The sequence below is a fragment of the Cetorhinus maximus genome, chromosome 16, assembly GCF_964194155.1.
Source record: "Cetorhinus maximus chromosome 16, sCetMax3.hap1.1, whole genome shotgun sequence".
In the NCBI taxonomy this organism is placed as follows: Eukaryota; Metazoa; Chordata; class Chondrichthyes; order Lamniformes; family Cetorhinidae; genus Cetorhinus; species Cetorhinus maximus.
The window spans coordinates 29,229,103-29,251,133 of record NC_135894.1 but is presented as its reverse complement, the minus strand read 5'-3'; the positions used below and the strand labels follow the sequence as shown (position 1 = coordinate 29,251,133).

The 22,031-nt window shown below is 41.3% G+C and overlaps 1 protein-coding gene across 1 annotated transcript in view; it reads left to right on the top strand.

Annotated features, from left to right (window-relative positions):
- LOC144691472 (BCLAF1 and THRAP3 family member 3) overlaps positions 1 to 22,031 on the top strand; it is a 43,183-nt gene that overhangs the window by 6,680 nt on the left and 14,472 nt on the right. The window contains exons 2-4 of the mRNA XM_078559582.1: positions 1,483 to 1,551; positions 16,529 to 17,242; positions 17,614 to 18,357. Coding sequence (XP_078415708.1) covers positions 1,511 to 1,551; positions 16,529 to 17,242; positions 17,614 to 18,357 — 1,499 coding nt within the window. The 5' untranslated portion in view covers positions 1,483 to 1,510. The remainder of the gene's footprint in view (positions 1 to 1,482; positions 1,552 to 16,528; positions 17,243 to 17,613; positions 18,358 to 22,031) is intronic.

Below are 22,031 nucleotides of genomic sequence, written 5' to 3'. Positions count from 1 at the left end.
CCGCCGATGCTGCCAGACCTGCTGAGTTTTTCCAGGTGTTTCTGTTTTTGTATAGCATGTCACAGTCCTCTGGAGAATTCTCCTTAGCTACAGCTATACTCAAAGATAAAACTTTCATTTACCCTCTCTTGATCATGGAAGCCTCAGTTCCTTGTTCTGGTAACTTTTCCAATACCTCCAAGCTAATCTGCCGGTTACTTGATAAGACACTGTGAAGCCTACTGTAGATTCTCCCACTAACTTCAAACTAGGCAATCTTCCAGCTTCTGTTCCCTCACAGAAATCAAACTGAGATGAAGTCTCACTGGTCTTCAATGCAGTCAGTGATGAAGTTTGTGTTTTACTCTGCTTCTGGTGCTGGCCTGTCTAACTCTCATGTACTTTGGAGCTCACTGAGAGAAGCTAACCAAACACAAGAGGTTCAAACTGCAGCTAAGAACCTCTCCCAGCAAACACCCAGATAAATTGAAACCAGAGACCCTTCCTAAGTTGCATGCATCTCCATGATGATGCAGTCTGCTATCAAACTGACCTTTAAGCTAATTTTCACTTACTTACATTTTCTCCTGCTGTTTGACACCTCAATTATGACTCGATTAAATAAATATGGGTAACCTCCCGAACTGTCATTTTTTTAGGTGTTCTGGCTATCACTAAAGCCTGGTATCTTAATTAACTTACCGTCACAACAATAATCTTTCCAGAACTAAACATTATCTCAAATGTTAACATGAATCAGATATTCGCGATATGATTTAATCCATTGTTATTCGAGGAGAAATGTTGGCCTGCACATTAGCAGAGTGCCCTACTCTTTTTATCAGTGTTGCTGTAGGATTTTTGGTGTCCAATGAACCATCTGATTTGAATGACAGTACAGCATGCCCCCACCACTGCACTGAAATATCAGCTGACTATGAAGCACAACCTCTGCTGCTGTGTGGCTCCAGTCATAATCCTGTACAGAGACAGAACATCATTAAGTGAGCCAAGTTGACATATGTTTCTTAAGGCTTATAAAATTGATTGAGCAAATGTGAATGTGTGTGTGTGACACTTCAAATATATTTATTTTCATTTAAAATGCCATATACTAACTAGTTACATACACTGATTGTAACAGTGGAGCTATAACGTTCCTTGTTAATATTAACAATTGGAATCAGTTCAGGCCTATCTGGCAAATATTTATGTAGCTTGCTTGATTTAGTGAACAAAATATTTCTGACCAATTTTATATTTGAAATGTATATTCCCACCACTCTTGCTGCATAATTATGACCTTAACTTGTACAAAAAGGTTAAAATAATGGTCTCTAGATGCAGAGATAAAAGGAACTAAAAGTTCTGACTGTTTTACATTAAATAATTTTTTTTAGTGCTACCATCATACTGCTAATCTTTGTGTCAGGATTCTGAAATGTTCCAGGTGAAGTATAATGTTGAAGTTCTGATGTGCATATATGTGTATATTTGCCACAGCTGAGAAGGTTGCTAATTGCCTGGCACAATGGTTCGATCAAGATCGCGATCCCCACGTTGGAAGCATAGGTAAGCAAATCCTGCAATTTGAAAAGGTGTCCATTAAGCTCTAATCCCAGAAGAGGACTTATAAAGCTGATTGGCTAAGTATATCATTGAGCTTTGGAAAACCTTTGGCACAGTTCTAATGAGTTAAAAGTTTGGTGAATTGCTTTGCAAGCCAAAGGCAGTTCTATGAAATAATGTCTGTGATGGTTAACGTCAGACTTGTGTGAAGAAGATTGTTAGAGATCACGTTGGAGCTAGTATCTGGTATGAAGCTACCTCTAAAAGAGAGCAATTATTTTTCCAAATAGATTGCATTTACAGCTCTACTTTGTGAGGGATTATGGGTGTGGATATGAAAAGAATGGCATTTTCACATTCCTGTAATGATTGGGTAGTTTAGTGAGATGACTGGAATTGTAGATAAAATATTTTGAGGTTGTGTAAAGGATACTATACTCATTGAGAGAGGGGTTGTGAAGAATATTAGCTCTGAGTATTTGTGCTTCATTCTGAAGTTCTGAATTCTGAAGAATTCTAAAGCATTCACCTTTAACCCAGAGTAGTTCAGATAATTCATAAATAAACCAGCCTGAGGCAACGCTTAGAGAACGTAGATTGGCCAGTTGACTCGCATGTGTATGACCCCGTTCACCCTGTAATCCCATGGAAACTGTTCAAAAGCTGTATATAGAACTAATCTGATCAGTCAACGTGACAGCGGTCATCATACACATTCTTTTGTTATAGATCTCGATTTTATTATTGTTTTAATGCATATCCAATAACATTTTGCTTGCATTGTGCTTTGTATATTCATGAATAGAAATTTGTGATATTGTACATGTTGGATTCGAATGAATTACTTACATAGAATCTCGTCTTGTAAATCTCAGTCACTTTACTCTGCATTGTGTATTCCAACAGTTGTTTTTCAGAATAGTTGAAGGAAGACCTAGTTTCTTCATTACAGCACCATGCTTCACAGAGGCAGAATCAAAACAGAATGAATGCTGATCTAAGGAAGGATATAGTTGGAGAGGTGACCAAAAGCCTGGTTGAAGAGGTGGATCTTAAAGTTGGTCTTAATGGAGGTTGGAATTGCAGAGTGTTCAGCCTGGGTGGCTGCCAATAGTGTGGTGAAGGAAATATGAACGTAAAAATAACCAGAGTCAGACGAGCACAGAGTTCATGGAAGGTTTTAAGGTTAGAGATGTTTAAAGCAAAAGGCTAAAAATGTTAAATTTAAGCCTTTGAGGCACCAAATGTAGGTGCCAATGTAGGTCAACAGGGAGAGGGACAATGGGTCACTGGGATTTGATGTGGGATACGATACATCCAGCACTGTTTTGGATGAACTAAAGCAGCCTTATCCAACCTTTTCGCATGGGGGGGCCACATTTAAGATATTTCTCACTTAAGGGGCTGATGAGCAAATTTCAAAGTTGGCGCAACATTAAACATGAACTTCAATAAAGTGTTGAGGTCTGAACAAAAGAAACAACTTGCTCCCACGTGCTGGGCAAGCCTGAACTAAAGTATAGGGATCATAGGCCATCCAGCAGAGTATTGGAATGGAGGAAATTGAAGGTGACAAAAGTTTCAACAATAGGAAGGACAAAGGTAGATAAAGTTACAAAGATATAAATAAGTTGTCATTATGATGCACTTAGGAGCTTAGCTTCAGTTTGAACCAGACACAGGTCATGGACAGTCTGCCTAGTTCAGCTTGTGGTAGTGTCTGGGGTGGGGGCGGCTGGAATCTGTGGAGAAGAGCAGGAGTTTGTGGCAGAGTCTGAAGACGGCAAAAGCATAGAAGGAGGCCATTTAGCTTGTCTTGTCAACTTGCTCGCTGAAGGAGCAATTCACCTAATGCTACTCCCCTGCCTTTCCCCGTAGCCCTGCACATTCTTCCTTTTCAGATAGTAAATCAATGTTATTTATGCAATAAAGTTCTGGCTTTGATTGAAATTTCTGCTGGAATACCTAGGACAGTGAGGTTGCGTGGTGGGAATTGTTTTAATTACAGGGTATAAACACCTAGCTTTTCAAGACCTTTTTGCAGCAGGAATCAGACTTCAAAGATCTGTCTGTTAGGCCACACCCACCATTAGAAAAAGTGAGGATTTAAAGGAGCCTTGCAGATGTTAGCACTCAACCTGAGCTCCATGCAACATCAGAGCTTGTGACCCCAAAAACTCACCTGGCCACCCTACTAGTGGTGCGACCCACCGTTTGGGAAGTCCTGATCTAGGAATCCACCTCGATGTAGTCATGCGAAGCCGTGTTCAAACAACAGATTTCATTTGGTAAGACTCAGATATTGGTGTCCAATTTCTCAGGGTGAGGGATACAAGGTCACAAGAAATGGAAGCAGGAGTAGGCCATTCAACCCATCAAGCCTGTTCCGTCATTCAGTAAGATCATGGGTGATCTGATTGTGGTCTTAGCTCCACCTTCCTACCTGCCCCCATAAACCCTTGTAGATAAAAACTCTGTTTAACTAAGCCTTGAATATTTTCAAGACCCAGCCTCTAGTGCTCTTTGGGGAAGAGAATTCCAAAGACATAATGACCCTCTGAGAGAAGAAATTCCTCCCCTCTGTCTTAAATGGGAGACCCTTTTATTAAACTGCGGCCCTTAGTTCTAGATCGCCACCCCCCCCCCCCCAATCAACATGAGGAGAAATATCCTCTCAGCATCTACCCTGTCAAGCTCCCTCAGATTCTTTTATGTTTCAATAAGATCACCCCTCATTCTTCTAAACTCCAATGGGTATAGGCCTAATCTGCTCAAACTTTCCACATAAAACAACCCCTTCATTCCAGGAATCAGCCGAGTTAACCTTCTCTCAACTGCTTTCAATGCAAGTATATTCCTCAAATAAGACCAAAACTGTACACAGTACTCTAAGTTTGGTTTCACCAATGTCCTGTCCAGTTGTAGCAAGATTTCCCTTCATTTATATTTCACCTCCCTTGCAACATTCCATTTGTCTTCCTAACTACTTGCTGTACTTGCATGCTAACATTTTGTGATTTGTGTACAAGGGCACCCAGATCCCTTTGTACTCTATCTGCCAAATTGTTGCCCACTCACTTAACCTATGTATATCCTTTCGCGGAGTGTTTGCATCCTCTTCACAACTTCCTTTCCTACCTACCCCTGTATCATCAGCCAATTCGGCTGCTATGCTCTTAGCCCCTTCATTCACATCATTAATATAGATTTAATCATTGCTGGGAATTGGAGTGATTTTGGACCTAGTGTCAAGACTAAACACTCCTAGCTCAAGTTGGTTTCAATGCTGATGACTTGTAACCGTGCCCCAACAATGTGTTTTAGAAGAAAATCCCTTGTTGGAAAACAGTGTATTACACACACTGGCTGTGTGAACATTGAGTTTCCTCCATTCTGGGCAGTTTATGACCCACTCAAACATGGATTGAAACTGCCAGAATTCTTGTTACAACTTCTGCAGTGGATGGAGAGAGAACGGCTTTTTATTACATCAGTAGAGTCCCAGTTTAAGCTAGGATTTACAGTCGTGCCTTCTCTAGCTAGCTATGTACAATAGATTCAAACAGATCAACCATGATCTTACTGAATGGCAGAGCAAGCATGAGGGGCAGAATGGCCTACTACTCCAAATTTGTATGTATGTATTCAGCATTGACTTGATGGGGAATGAATGAATAAAAATCATCAAAAGAATATAGCTACCTATGTTAAATCAGTTAATAAGAAGTTCGTGGCCATCTCTATTCTGAACTTTGGGATTGACAGTCCTACTCTCTTCATTTGTTCATAATGTTCTTGCAGATAGAAGATGATTATCTTATTACTGATTAAAAGGGCAGTGCCCCTGGGCGAAGCAAAGTCTTAGGATTTATAATTTGAAATAAAATTACTGAGCATTTAGTAATGTGTAGATTATTCAGGAATAGCCAGCCCAGATTTCTTAAAGGCAATTCATGGTTGACGAATTGAGTTTTTGGAAGAAATGGCTAGTTAGCCAGGTGAAGAGATTGCAGTTGATGTGGCCTACACAGGACTTTAGACGGCATTCAGTTAGGTGTCTCGCAGGTTTGTTGCAAAAATCCAAGTATAAGGGGAAATTTCACAATTTGAAAAGGAAGGTGGTAATAGTCAAGAAACAAAGTCTTGACGGAATGGGAAAGTGGTATATCCAGGGTTCAGGGTTGCAAGTACTTCTCTTGATGTGTATAGATGATTTGGACTTGTGTTCCTAATGTCCAATCTCAAAATTTGCTCATGATGCAAAGGCAAGACGGTATGGCAAGCAGCAAGGAAGAGTGTAAAAGGAATAGGCTAATGAAACAGGTAGATGGGTGACTGAAGTGTGTGGTAAATAATTTTAGAAAGGAAAATGGATGTATGCATCCATTGGAAAGACACTGGAAAGTGTGAGTGATCGGAGATCTTTAGAGCAGGCTTGTCGAACACACGGACTGTGGGCCACTATCCACCCCGCTAGGCCCCTCTGTTTGGCCTGCGGACCCTGTAATCAAAATGTCGGCAAGTGAATTTGAAGATTCTTCAAAGAACTGCATCTCCAATCACAGATTGTTTCTCTGCTGCGTTTGCTGTTGCTAGAATCGCTAGTAAGCCAAACAACAGAAAATGTGGGAGAAAACCAGTCTCTGATGGGAGGAGCAAGAGCGTGGGTGTGCGTGTGCTTGCTCCACCACTCAATAAGATCATTGCTGATCTGATTGTAACCTCCACTCCACATTCCTGCCTACTCCTGATAAACTTTAACACCCTTGCTTATCAAGAATCTATCTAGCTCTGCCTTAAAAGTATTCATACTCTCTTCCTCAAAAGGCAGCGGAAGTAGAGTTCCAAAGATTCATGACCATTTGAGAGAAAAAATTTCTCTTCGTCTCTGTCTTAAATGGACGACCTCTTATTTTTAAACAGTGACCCCTAGTTCTAGATTCTCCCACAAGAGGAATCATCCTCTTCACATCCACTCTGTCAAGACCCCTCAGAATCTTCACAGCCTCCTTACATCCTCTTCACAGCTTACTGTTCTATCTATCTTTTGTGTCATCACCAAATTTAGCAACCATACCTTCGGTTCTTTCATCCAAGTCATTTACATAAATTGTAAAAAGTTGAGGCCCCAGCACTGATCTCTGTGAAACACCACTTGTTACATCCCGCCAACCAGAAAATGACCCGTTTATGCCTTCTGTTTCTTGTTAGCTAGCCAGTTTTGTGTCCACGCCAGTGTTACCCTCTACACCATGAGCTTTTATTTTCTGCAATAATCTTTTGATGTGGCATCTTATCAAATGCCTTCTGGAAATCTAAGCATGGTACATCCATCGGTTCCCCTTGATCCTTAGCAGATGTGACTCCTTCAAAGAACTCCAATAAATTGGTTAAACATGATTTCCCTTTCACAAAACCATGTTGACCCTGCCTGATTGCCTTGAATTTTTCTAAGTGCTCTGCTATATCATCTTATTTAGCTTCTAACATTTTCCCTATGACACACATTAAACTAACTGACCTGTAGTTTCCTGCTTTCTGTCTCCCTCCTTTTTAGAATAAAGGAGTTATATTTGCTATTTTCCAATCTAATGGAACGTTCCCTGAATCCAGGGAAATTTGGAAAATTAACACATCAACTACCTCACTAGCCACTTATTTTGAGGCTCTAGTCCATCAGGACCCAGAGATTTGTCAGCTTGCAGCTCCAACAATTTGCTCAATACCATGTCTCTGGTGATTGTAATTTTCCTGAATTGTTCCCTTCCATTTCCTGATTTACAGATATTTCTGGGATGTTAATTGTATCGTCTACAGTGAAGACTGATGCAACCTACCTGTTCAATTCTTCTCCTATCTACATCTGTGACTCTTCTCATGCTGTCCACCACTTTAACAGTTTCCAATTTCCTGGTCCTAACCATCTCTTCACCATGGACGTACAATATCTCTACACCTCCATCTCCCACCCGGACAGTCTGTTTCTTCCTTGGACAAAGATTGACCCAGTCCCTATCCATCCCCACCACCCTCCACCACCTGGCTGAACTTGTTCTCTCATCGAACAACTTCTCCTTTAAGTCATCTCACTTCCTCCAAATGTAAGATGTTTCTATGGGTACCCGAATGGGTCCGAGCAATGCCTGCCTTTTTGTTAGATATGTGGAATGTTTCTTTTTCCAGTCCTTCATGGCCCCTACCTCAACTCTTTTTTCAGATACGTTGATGGCTGGTGTCGTTTCCTGCTCTCACCCTGAATTGGAAAACTTCAACTTCACTTCCAATATTCACCCTTCTCTCGCTTTCACATGGTCCATCTCTGACTCTTCTGTTCCTTGACTTCTCTGTCTCTATTTCTGGGCCCAGGCTATCGAAGAATAATCTCTACAAGGATACAGATTTACAGAGTTACCTCGACTACACTTCCCCTCACCCTGCTTCCTGTAAGGACTCCATTCCGCTCTCCCAGTTTCTCCTCCTCCATTGCTTCTGTTCAGACGATGCAACTTTCCATACTAACTCTTCCAATATGTCTTCCTTTTTCTTAACTATGGTTGACAATGCCCTTGATTGGGTTCGACCCACTTCCCACACTACTGCTCCCCCCTTTCTTCCCCCCTACCCCCCAAAAAAAAACTCCCAAAACCACTTTCCACCCCAGCAGCCTCCAAATGCAGTGGATCATCCTCTGTCATTTCTGCCACTTTCAGCGTGATGCCACCACCAAACATCTTCCACTCCTCCCCTTTCAGCATTTCGAAAGGCTCGTTTCCCCTGTCCCCTTTCCACAGCATCTTACCTTGTAAGCACAGGAGATGCAACACCTGCCCCTTTGCCTCCTCTCCACTCAACGTCCAAGGCTCCAAACACTCCTCCCAGGTGAATCAGTGATCTACTGGCAGTACTTTCAATTTAATATATTGTACTGGCTGCTCACAGTGTGGCCAGTGAAGATTGGGTGATCACGTTGGTCAACACCTCCATTCAGTCTGCAAGCATGACCCTGAGCGTCCATTGGCCTCCCATTTTAATTCATCACCCTCACCTACACTGTTTCAGTGAAATGCAAGTAAGCTTGAGGAACACCTTATCTTTCAATTAGGCACTTCACAGCCTTATGAACTCAACATTGAGTTCAACAATTTCAGATCATTTAGTTTCTTTTATGTGTTTAGTCTTAATCCTATTTCTCTCTTTGTTTTTGCTTTTGGACAACAGCTGTTCGTTACTCTGCCATTCACACCCCTTCTGGACATATAATTTTTTCTTGTCTTGTTACCATTCCCTTTGGTTCTGTCCCACCAAACTCTGTCATTTAATCTCTCTTCCACCCTATCACACATCTGTCCTTTGATCTTTTTCCACCCCTCCCCCATTTGACCTACTTAACATCTATTACGTTTCTAACTTTTCCCATGACAGGTCATCAAGTTTAACTCTGTTTCTTTCTCTCTCTCCCTCTCCCTCCCCCCACAAGATGCTGCCTGACCTGCTGTGAGTTTTCCCAGCATTTTCTGTTTTTATTTCTGATTTCCAGGATCTGCTTTTGTAAGAGTAATTTGAGTTTTATGAATTGGGTTTGGAGATTGAGCCAAGCAGTGACAATTTGTGCAAATTATTGGTCAGGGTGGTGCGCAGGGACCTGGTGCATGGAATAGTGGCCCTTCATTGCAAGACGTTAAAACCATAGATTCCTAAGATAATGCTGTGGAGGAAAGATTTTAGATACTGGAATTACTTCCACTTGAGCAGAGAAGCCTAAGAGGCGATTTAATAGTTATTAAGATTGTAAACTGTTTTCATGGGATGAGAAAGAAGTTATAAAAGCAGTGAGAGAGAGAGAGAAAAAAAGTTAAGGTTGATGACCTATCATCAGAACTGCGAAAAGTTAGAAATATAATAGATGTTAAGTAGGTCAAATGGGGGTGGGATGGAAAAAGATCAAAAGGACAGATGTGTGATCGGGTGGAAGAGAGATTAAATGACAAGAGTTTGGGACAGAGCCAAAGGGAGTGGCAGTGAGTTGATTTATCAATTAAGTATTAACAGAGTGAGGGTAAATGTTTTTATACTGAGATTGTGAAGCATGAAGTGCTATGCAATAGAGAATGTAAAGGAATATTTGGTGGCAAACTGCTGAAATGTGAAAGAGTCAATCTTCACTTGAGATTAATTTCACATTCAGCGCCTTGTTTCCTGTTGGTTTCTACTCCCAAATGCTTTGACTGAAATTAGTAGGCTGGAACCATTATGCAATGGCTTTTAGGGTTTCCATAATGAAGTTCTTTGTCGGTATTTTAAAACCTTCTTTACTTCACATGTTTCCAAGTATGTGCTGCACACAACTCACTTCTACTGTTGACCAACGTTTCAGCCTAACCATTTGATCATTGGTGTAGCTTCTCATTGTTTATTACACTCATGATGGTATGAAAAAACAAGTTGGCCTGTTGCCCATGCTGAAAATAATTCTCACCCCTCATTGGAGATTTAACTTGACCACGGTGTACAGGGATATGATAGCATACATAATACATCAGTACTATTTGGGTTGCATCATGCAAGTGCATTGACTGCTGAGTTTTCCTCAGAGTTTTTACTCAATGTGGTAAATTTCTCGTGTGGCTCATGGTAAATGAGAAGAACTGTACAGATGTTACTTTTGTAATGTTCAATGCATTATTACAGCCACTGATTTATGCTACCAAGCACTGGAAGTTCTGTGTTTGTCGCGAGGATACAGAATTTGTAGCAGTGTGTTAAGGTTTAAATCCCAAAACCACCCATTGTGTGAAAGAAGCAAGAGTGGCCTTCATATGGCTTATATATACAATTCTGTAAACTTTGCGTTAATTTGATCTAACAAACTATGGACTGAAAGAAATGTAATAAACTGAGGTATGGAAGTTGGGGAATTAGTCATTCATATCTATTGATTGAAGTAATTTAAGATGGTCCTGCCTAAAAATATCAGAACTGAACTACAGAAATCTAAGTCAATGAATTCAATGTTTAAGCCATTGAAAGAAACAAACTAGTAAAGAGTTGAACAATAAGTTGGTTGGATGAAGTAAATAGAGTGGACTGTGGAAGCTGGCAATTAATCCACCAATCAACATAGTTTCACATATTAAAGGTGGGTTTACAAAGAACAAGGGGAATTACCAATAAGTAAATAAAAGTAAACAGAAAAGGCAAATTTGCACAAACACAAGAAGGATTAAGTTGGCATTTAATTAATCTATTAAAATAGAACAGTTCACAATGAATTTAATTGCCCAGAATTGCAAGAAACTTAGGTTAATGAACCAAAGTCATCAAATAAATGTATTTGTTGCAAACTTTCTTGTATTCAGCTAGGAAAAAGAGAAAATTGGCAACAAATAAATGAATACAAATCAGAGGAAAAAATCTAGTCCCCAAAGTCTGCAAAGTTGCGAAAGATCGGGAGCTAAGGTAGCTGGAGCCTGATTGGTAGGAACTAACAGGAAATGGAGTCAGGATAAATTCTTTCGAGTTATCAACAGTCACAGATTGCAACTCTTCCGAGTACAATCACAGTTCTTGGTTTCCGGGAGTGGGACATGAACCCACAACCCTCTGATTCAAAGGCGAGGGTGCTATGAACTGAGCCACAGCTGACACCTCCAAGTCAAGATAAATGATCCATCATTTTCAGATTGGCAGACTAACTAGTGGAGTGCCACAAGGCACAGTGCTGGGGTCTCTGCTAGTTACAATCTACATTAATTACTTGACAAAGAGACCAATTGTATTGCAGCTAAGATAGAAGCAAAATACTGTGTGCGAATGCTGGAAATCTGAAATAAAAACAGAAATTGTTGGAAAAACTTAGCAGGTCTGGCAGCATCTGTGGAGAGAGAAACAGAGTTAATGTTTTGAGTCCATATGACTCTTCAGAGCTAAAGAGATGTAGAAATGTGATGGATATTATACTGTTTAAGAGTGGGTGGGGCAAAATAGAAGGTCAGGAGAGATTGACAAGCATGTCATGGACACAAGACAAAGGGAGTGTTAATGGTAGTGTTAAAGACTAAAGAAGGTGCTGACAGTGGCAGAAAGGTAGAATAGCAGAATGTGTTAATAGCAGAATAAGGGTCAGTGCTCTGTGAAAGTAAAACATAGAACAAGTGACAGATAGCCTTGGGGGGAGGGGGTGTTGGGGGAAAAGGATAAAAAAAAATTTAAAAATGAACAAATAAAATAAATTTTAAAGAATGGATGAAGATGGAGAAGAGAGTTCATGGCCTGAAGTTGTTGAACTCCGTGTTAAGCCCAAACGTCTCTAAAGTGCCTAACCGGAAGATGAGGTGCCGTTTCTCCAGTTTATGTTGGGCTTCACTGGAACATTGCAGCAGGCCAAGGACGGACATGTGGGCATGAGAGCAGGATGGGGTGTTGAAATGGCAAGCGACTGGAAGGTCAGGGACATGCTTGCGGACAGACCGGAGGTATTCCGCAAAGCGGTCACCCAGTCTGCATTTGGTCTCCGCAATGTAGAGGAGACCACATTGGGAGCAGCGGATCCAGTAGACCAAATTGAAGGAGGTGCAAGTGAAGAGCTGCTTCACCTGAAAGGAGTATCTGGGCCCTTGGGCGGTGAGGAGGTAAAGGGGCAGGGGTTGCATCTTCTGTGATTGCATGGGAATGTACCGTGGGAAGGTGATGACGTATTGGGGGGGGATGGAGGAGTGGACCAGGATGCCACAGAGGGAACAGTCCCTACGGAATGCTGACAGGGAAGGTGAGGGAAAGATGCGTTGGTGGTGGCATCGTGCTAGAGTTGGCGAAAATGGCGGAGGATGATCCTTTGAATGTGAAGGCTGGTGGGGTGAAAAGGGGGACCCTATCATGGTTATATGGACGTGGGGAAGATGTTTCCATTAGTAGGAGAAACTAGGACCCGAGGGCACAGCCTCAAAGTAAAGGGAAGACCTTCTAGAACAGAGATGAGGAGAAACTTCTTTAGCCAGAGAGTGGTGAATCTATGGAATTCATTGCCACAGAAGACTGTGGAGGCCAGATCATTGAGTGTATTTAAGACCGAGATAGATAGGTTCTTGATTGGTAAGGGGATCAAAGGTTATGGGGAGAAGGCGGGAGAATGGGGTTGAGAAACTTATCAGCCATGATTGATTGGCAGAGCAGACTCGATGGGCCAAATGGCCTAATTTCTGCTCCTTTGTCTTATGGTCCTATGGTTCTGGAAGGGATGGACCGGAGTGAGGGCAGAGGTGAGGGGGATGGGTTGGACCTGTTGAGGGCTCTGTCAACCACAGTGGGTGGGGCGGGGGGAGCCCTTGGTTAAAGAAGAAGGAAGACATGTCAGAAGCGCCGTTTTGGAAGGTAGCATCATCAAAACAGATGCGGCAGAGGAAGTGGGAGTTCTTACAGGAAGCAGGGTGTGAGGAGCTGTGGTGGATGTTGCTGTGGGAGTCGGTGGGCTTGTAATGAATATTGTTAGACAGTCCATCAACAGAAATGGAGACAGAGAAGTCAAGAAAGGGAAGTATCAGAGATGGACCATGTGAAGGTGGAAATTGGAAGCAAAATCAATAAATGTTTCCAGGTCTGGACGAGAACATGAAGCGGCATCGATAGGGTTATCGATGTACAGAGAAAAGAGTTGTAGGAAGGGGCCTGAGTAGGGCTGGAGCAAGGAATGTTCCACAGACCTTACAAAAAGACAGGCATAACTGGGGCCCATAGCCACACCTTTTATCTGGTCGAAGTGAGACTAGTTAAAGGTGAAATTGTTCAGTAAGAGAACACGTTCAGCCAAATTTTCAAGTGGGAAAATATGAGGTTGTCCACTTTGGCAGGAAGAACAGAAAAACAGAATATTATTTAAATGGAGAGAGACTGCAGAGTTCTGCAGTCCAGAGGGATCTGGATCTTTGTTCGAGTCACAAAGTTACTGTGCAGGTACAGCAATTAATTAGAAAGGCAAATGACCTTTACTTGTAGGGGGATGGAGTATAAAAGTAAGGAAGTCTTGCCACAACTGTATAGGAAATTGGTGTGATCACACTTAAGGAGGAATATACTTGCATTGGAAGCAGGTTGAGAGAAGGTTCATTAGGCTGATTTCTGGGATGAAGAGGTTGTCTAATGAGGAAAGGTTGAGCAGGTTGGGACCATATTCTTTGGAGTTTAGAAGAATGAAGTGATCATTATGAAATATAAAATTCTAAGGGGGCTTGAAAGGGTAGACGCTGAGAGGATGTTTCCCCTCATGAAGGACCTAGAACTAGGAAGGGGGCCATAGCTTTAAAATAAGGCAGAAATGAGGAAGCATTCCCTCTTGGAGGGTGGTTAGTGTTTGGAATTCTCTTCCCCAGAGAGCAGCGGAGGCTGGGTCATTGAATATGTTCAAGGCTGAGTTAGACAGATTTTTGATCGACAAGGGAGTTGGCAGGTAGGAAAGTGGAGTTGAGGCCACAATCAGATCAGCCATGACCTTATTGAATGGCAGAGCAGGTTCAATGGGCTGAATGGCCTAGCCCTGCTCCTATTATGATGGGGTTAACCCAGTAAGGGAGCTGAATCAGGCAGATGAAGATGACCCTAGATTCAATCCCTATTCTCTGCTAAGTTAGATAATCTTGTCTGGCATGCCAGTGGTATGTCTTTCTGAGGTGACTGGGTTAGGGAGAGGAAACCATGGCAGAATTCCCACGGTTGATCACTGGAATTGTTTGTGTGTGGATGTCAGGCGCGAAAGGATGATTATGTTGTTGAAAATCAGTCATCTCAAGCCGATGGGAATCGCTACAGGAATTCCTCGGGACAGCATCTTAAGCTGAACAATCTTGAACAACTTCATCAATGACGTTCCCTCTCACAAGGTCAGTGAGGCTGTAGGCTGATTGCAGACAATCCCTCAGATAATGAAGACATTCATGTCTGCATGGATCAAAACCTGGGCAGCATTTAGGTTTGGGCTGATGTGTGGGCAGTCACCAGCTCTAGTGGAGAGTCTAAAAATAAAACCATTACTTTCAGTGGTATTGCCATCGCCAAATCCCCCAGCATCAACTTCGAGGGTCACCCTTATCAGAAACTGAAATGGACTGGCCGCATAAATACCATGGCTACAAGAGCAGGTAAGGAGTTGGATATTCTACGCCAAGTGACTTGTCTCCTATCTTTCCAAAGCCTCTCTACCACCTTCAAGGCCTGAATGGAATACTCTCCACTTGTCTGGATGTGTGCAGCTACAACAAGCAACGCAAGATGCTCGCCACCTTCTGGACAAAGCAGTCCCCTTAATCAGTGCCTCATCCAAAAGCTAAAACACCCAACCCATCTACTCCAAATGTACCGTGTCTGCAGTGTGTATGATACAAGATTCACTCCAGTGACTTGCCAAGGTTTATTCACCAGACCTGCCTAAATCCGTGCCCTCAATTGCTAGGGGCAAGGGCATCAGGTGTATGGGAACACCTATCGCCTCCAAGTCACATACAAGCCAAACTTGGATGTGTATCACCGTTCCTTCATCATCACTGAACCAAAATCCTTCAACTCCCCGTGGGAGCACCTTCACAAAATGTACTTCAGTTCAAGAAGCCCCACCACCACCAGTACCTCAAGGGCACCTCGGGATGGGCAATAAATGCTGGCCTTGCTAGTGATGCCCATGTTCTGAAAATGAATTTAAAAAGAACAGGATGTGGTTCAACTGTGAAGCTTTCCTACAGTTGAATACTTTCTGAGCACATTAATTTAGGTCACCTTTCAATAATGACTACTTGGATGGAGTGGTTAGAATCTGTGGAATCCCAGCAAAATCATTGTGAAGCAGCAAAAAAAGGCTATCCTAGGGCTGATGAAGCTGCTTCTTCCTCTGGTTGTGTTGCTGAAATAATGTCTTCAATTAATTTTAACCTCGACGCTTCATTAAGATTCACTCCATAAACTTGAAAATTGTTGCAATTGCAGAAAGAGATATGTGTATCTTTGTTTCTGTAAATGTCATTCGTGGCTGCTCAATGTTGGAGTTGTTAAAATTCGATGAAAAATTCTCGATTGTTTTGTCTCTACTTCTTTCCAGAAGTGGTAAAATGTTCTTGGATCTTATCTGTGTCAGTGGTATCAAACAAAAGCATCAGCCTTGGAGTTTGATATCTGGTTATAACTTTGTTCTTGACTGAAAGGTTCCTTCTGAAGAATGCCTGCTAATTAATTATATAAATATCTCGTCACTGACTGCAGCCTTGAATACTTATTTTCAGATAACATGACAACTTCTCTTTTGTATGTACCACGAGTTCCTAAAGATCACAGGTTTACGGCAGCTTCCTTTTGTAAATTTGCACTTGACCATTCCATTTATTTATTGGAATGTGTTTGAACATTTTTCCAGTGATTTATGTGATATCTTCTAATTGAATAATACTACACAGTGTACAAGCGAATAACCATTTGGATTTATAATTTCAAATTGCACATTAATGTATCTAAATTAAATTAATTCATAGAGTGAACATTTACAACAGTTACAACTTGTGTTTATATAGTGTCTTTAACATAGTAAAATGTCCTAAGGTGCTTCACAGGGGCATTATCAAACAACATCTGACACAATCAAAAATATTAGGGCAGATGGCCCAAAGCTTGGTCAGAGAGAAGTTTTAAAGAGCGTACTAAAGCAGGAGAGAGAGGTGTAGAGATTTAAGAGGTGATTCCAGAGCTGAGGGCCCTGACAGCTCTGGGCAGGATCCTGCTTTTTAAAACTATTGTATAGATTTTGTTGAATAAATAGTCCTGCTTCCATTAGCATTGTTGGTTTTCAGTCTCATCATTGACCTTTTGTGATGCTGATTGCATTAAAAGTGTAAATCAAAAGTGAGAATGAATCTTTCTACAATGAGGTTATAACTGGAGTGAGCTGCTTCATTGTGTTTTATTTCAGTTGTACCAAAATGTCCCATCTTCTCCTTCAAATACATTGTAGGTCAATCTCACCAACCTATGGAAGAAGCCAAGAATACCATGTTGAGAGACCACTGCATCAGTCCTATAGTGGCGAGCTAAGAGAATTTGGTCAAAGCTCAGGAAGACCTGTACAGTGGAGGAGTCAACGGGAGAAATGGACTGAAACTGTAAGTGTAGAATCAAGATCAGGAGAAGCCCAGTATGGTGCTGTTCATCATAAAGTTTTTGAGTATGGGCATCCTTCCCCAAATGCAAGAAGAGTGGAATCAGAATATACAACTACAACTGGAAGAAACTTTTACCTACAAGAAAGAGAAGGAAACCAAACCTACCCACTTCCTTCAAGATTTCTTGAAGACAATCCATACAATGATCATGATGAACGACCTTCTGACAGCAGTGAATGGCATGATCAACGGCACCATTCCCACAATGAACGGCACCATGAGCACGATCAGTGGCACAATGACCTTGACGACCGGCACTACCATCAGAATGTGGAAATCCCAACTTGTGGCAGATTGTATAATGAAAAGCCCAAGAGCTTCGGAGGTGATCCACAAATGGATTCATACGACGAACCAGTGATTACTACTTATGGCTCCCCAGAAAAGTGGCATGACTCAGAAGGCTTTCGAAGTCATGGTTTACATGAGGAAAGGCATTCAGGTTCTTCACGTTCTCCTGGAAGACGGGCTGAAGAGTTTCTGGATAGGAGCTCCTACCAGAAGAGGTATTGGAATAGAACCAGTAAGGCTATGTTTTGATGTAGAACCTCAGCTGAATAAAATGGTCACATTTGTGAGTTGAGGATTTAAAAGTTGAAAGCCCTTTGTCCTAATCTGAAAGTGAGCATTTTATATAAATAATGAGCTCTTGTTGTTTTAAGAAAGAGCAGATTGATGGCTTGAAAGCTGAGGACCTCTTTATTTTTCCCTCAGCATCCTGCTGAATGGCTTTCAGGAGGATAAAGGGTTAAACTAGTAACCTGGGAAAAATACTGCTTTCGAGGCATTGCTCCCAAGCTTACTTCAAGTATTACCAAAACTTAATTCTCATTGTCTTCTCTCTACTGCAAGTGTAAACTGCTTTATGTCAACACAGGTATCCTGAGGAGGATGAAGTCAGAGGCTACAGAGAAGCAACTGGAAGAGGCTGGGTACCTGGAAAGCATGAGGTGATAGAACACGAACGAGATTTAAAATGGAAGGGGGAGAAATTCCCTCATAATAGGAAAAGCTACCCCAATGCATCACACAGTGATTCAGAAAGCATGCGTGTTAAAGATATACCCAGAGAACGGTATAGTAACAGTGACCGCTATGAAGAGTATGTGCAGGTAAAGAGTGGGTTTGCACATTCACAAAAGTATCCTGAGATGCAGTCCTCTTCTGAGCATCACCAGATACTTTCCAGTGGAAGACAGCAAGGATATTCGAGCAAAGATAAAGAGTTTACCACCAGCAGCTCAAGTAATAAAGAGGTGAGTCGTTTTCACAGTAACAGTAGGAGGTCAGGTACTGATGTGAACAGAACAGAGGGGCGCCACTCTGGGTCAGCAAAATATTCTGTCCCTGAGCATTACTCTAGCAGGTTTCGGCATGTAAACAAGAAGGAAGTAAGCCCAAGACCTACGACTTCAGTAACAAGAGGACGTGCGGAAAGAGGAAAGGAATTCCGAAACCGCCCTGAGTTTTCTAAAGACCGACGTGACGACACTCATAAGCGATCAAGCCACAGATCTTGTCATGTGGAAACTTCACGACATGGTACTAACAATGAGCGAGACAGAACAACGGAATCCCTTACAATCAAACTAGATATGAAGAAATCTGTGAACAAGTGCAGGTATTGTCCTTAATTCTTTGATATGAGGCTGGGTAAAGAAATTTCATGCAATTTTTAGTATTCATCTAAAGATTTGAGTTGTAGTACGCTTCTTCCCTTACAGAAAGCTGTCCGTTTTGAATTGTCAACTAGCTTAAAAACCTTCCCTAGACTTGTGGTACAGCAGAAGCTTTTTAAGTACCAGTCTCTTTCTGTAATAGGGGTGCTATGAGTTCCAGTTTTCACTCCACACATTTTGCCTTGCTAATCCTAGCAATGCTAAAAATGCTTTAGCTCCTAATTGATGGAAAGCGGGAAGGGAGAATTTCATAATTATGAACACTTACTACTTAGTCTACATGTTCCAAAGCTTGACTAAGCAATTGCGTTCTTAAACACTAGGAATTCTATATATTATATAATACAATCAAATAGCAAAGAAGAAAGCTTAGGATAGAACAGATCCTTTGTGGTGGACTTCTGCCTGATTTGCCTATATGCCAAAAACTTAGAAAAAGAAATGTTCAATCAGCATGAATTCTAAATGAAGATCTTGTGTACATCAGGATGTTCTTTCCGGTTTTTGAAGACAACCTTTATTATGAAAAGCTGGAGCCAGTGAGTGGAAAATTATACTGGAAGAGTGGCAGCTGTCCAGACCTGGAACTGAACACACAGCTGGCATTGTTGAACAAAATTTTCACTGTAAATGTCTGAGGTATCTCACTTTAATGCGGAACATTAACTTATTGACATTTGGATAACATGTATGAGAAGTGGAAATTGCATCAAACTACAATCAAGAAAAGAGTGGGAATGTTGCCTGAATTGTGTTCTATGGTATGATCTTGTTCATTATGTTTGGATTGGATTAATCTTATTGGTTTGTCCTATAACAATTAGACAATCTGCATACATAAAAGCTACATAATAGTGCTGGATAAGTTGGGTGTCTCATCATGGTCCAGGTGAAGACTCCAGGAAAAAAAATCATGCAGTGGAAATCTTCATACAAAGATCTAATCTTCCATCATGCCTACGTTCCAATGGTTTGTACTTATCAAGACAATGTAGAAAAATCAATAAATTACACCTCTGTTTAAAAAGAAGGGATTACAGTCTTTGTAATTCATTCAGGAGTTTGGATGGGTAGTATCTTTCTGCAAGCCGTGTTTGAACAGTAGCATCAACCTGCTTTGTAAAAATGTTTTATCAACGTAGAAGGATACACAATGGAACTTGAAAATAAAATTTACACCTTCCATCACAGCTGGGACCAATCAGCATGCAATGCTGCAGATCCCGGTTTCACCAAGTTCATATAATGGTTTTTTTAAGACCATATTTATCTATGATTAAACTGATAATTCATGCTTACAGCCTTTTAATACCTTCATCTTGTGCTGGCAGCACAGCCATTAAATGAAATCAATTCATTCTGGAGTAGTGCTGGTCAAGAGTTCAGTAGGCTGCTGATTTGAAGTAAACAGCTCTCTGTGGATCGCAACATGCAGTGTATTTCCTTGATGGTTGACCTCTGGATACCTCCTTTTATTTAAGTTTCAAACTACGAGTGAATGACGTGTTACCCATGGGAACATTGTGAGAGTGACTGCTGCCATTTCAAGCAGTTAAAGTAGAAGACTCCCATTTCAAAAAGGAGGACCCAATCATGAGACATTTTCCAGCAGAAAGGGAAATTTAAAAATGGAAAACAGTGCAATACCACAAGCCCATAAATTTTCAATTATACATAATCACGGCCTCAATAATGAATGAACATACTTCACAATATAAATTGGCTTTGACTTGAAAATTATACGGCTGCTTATTTTGGCTAAATTACACAGTTGAAGTAAGACTGTGTTGTGTTGTTAAGGCTCTGCTGGATTAATACCCAGGACCTATATAAGAAGTCAGAATTCTCAGTATAGCTGTGAACATCTTAGAGAAATATTGAAACAAGGGAGTCAAAACTTCTCATCTTCACATGTACATTCAATGGCATTGCCATCATGGAATCCCCAACCATTGACATCCTGAGGGTCTCCATTGACCAGAGATTTAACTGACCAGCTATATAAATCCTGTGGTTACAAGAGCAGGTCAGAGGCTGGGAATTCTACAGTGCGACCTAACCTAACTCCCCAAAGCCTGTCCAGCATCTAAAAGGCACAAGTCAGGAGTGGATGAGTGCAGTTTCGAGTATTCAAGAATCTCAACACCATCCAGGACAAAGCAGCCTGCTTGATTGGTACCCCATCCAGCATCATAAACATTCACTCTGTCCACCACTGGTGCACCATGGCAGCAGTGTGTACCATCTACAAGAAGTTTTGCGGAATCACACTGAAGGTTTCTTCAGCACCACCTTCCAAACATGCAACCTCTATCACCTAGGAGGACAAGGGCAGCAGATAAATGGGAACACCACAACCTGCAAGTTCTCCTCCAACTATATTGCCGTTTCTTCACTGTCGCTGTACCTAAATCCTGGAGCTAACTCCCTAACAGCACTGTGGGTGTACCTACACTACATGGACTGCAGCGGTCCACCACCACTTTCTCAAGGGCAATTAATAATGGGCATTAAATGCTGGCCTAGCCAGCAACGCTCACATCCCATGAAAAAGAAGTCTTTCAGATGAAGATTAAAGATGACAAAGTTGACTGCCACTACAGAGAAGACTTGATATGTGAACAGCTAGACAAAAAAGATAAAGTTGCCCTTGTTCACCTACTATCCAGGGAGTTGCAGTGAACAATAATGGAGTTGTTGACTAATCATGGCAATCAATCTCTGAATTTGTCTACAACAGACTTATATATGAAGTGAGGAAAACTCCAGCAATGAAGAACTTTGGAATCCAAACCTGCTACAGTTGCCACATCTCGTTTCTCAAATTACTTTGTATACTGTATCCCAGAACATTTGCATTTGAATGATTCAGTGCTAACTGCTTCCATGATCAACCTTGCAAGCCTGTTCTACACACAGGTTGCTCACTTACGGAAAAAATGTTTCTTCAGTTTACCCCCCTTGCAAGCAGTGTGTCCTCTGATTCTGCTATTCTAGACAAAGAAGGTGAAAAGGCTGCTCAGTTTTACCTGATGCTTGCCCAAAGTGAATCATTGCTTGAATACAAAGTGGATAAGCTTGAGGAAAATTCTACTGCTATCATGCACAAAGTACATCTCAAACCTAGTCAGCATTTCTGACGCAGTGAAAGTCAAAATTAATTCAAGATCTGATTTAATCTTACAAATGTACATAATTGGCTGGCACCTACTGTTGGACTGCAATTAATGGATAACGCAAAACTTCCTTGTTAACATCATTTTCCTGGGCCACTAACTGCACAGCAGTTCTATGAAGGCATTTTGAGAATCACCAGCTTGTAACGGCACTTGCTGAAAATTGCCCCAAAGGACAACACAACAACTTATGAAAGACCCTGAATTTGGATTTCTAGCCATGAAGTGCCTTTTCGTGTGAAATTTCTTTCTACTCAGCCTCAACTGTATTAAATATTCAACCATTAGTGATATTTTCTGACAGATGGCTTAGCTGATAAAATTAATGTGATGATTTTCCCTTTTGATAACCACTTTAAAAATTGAAATCTTTTTAAGCGTAAACTCCACTTTTAACAAATGACTTCTGATGTATGTGTAGTCGTATTGAATTCTGTAGT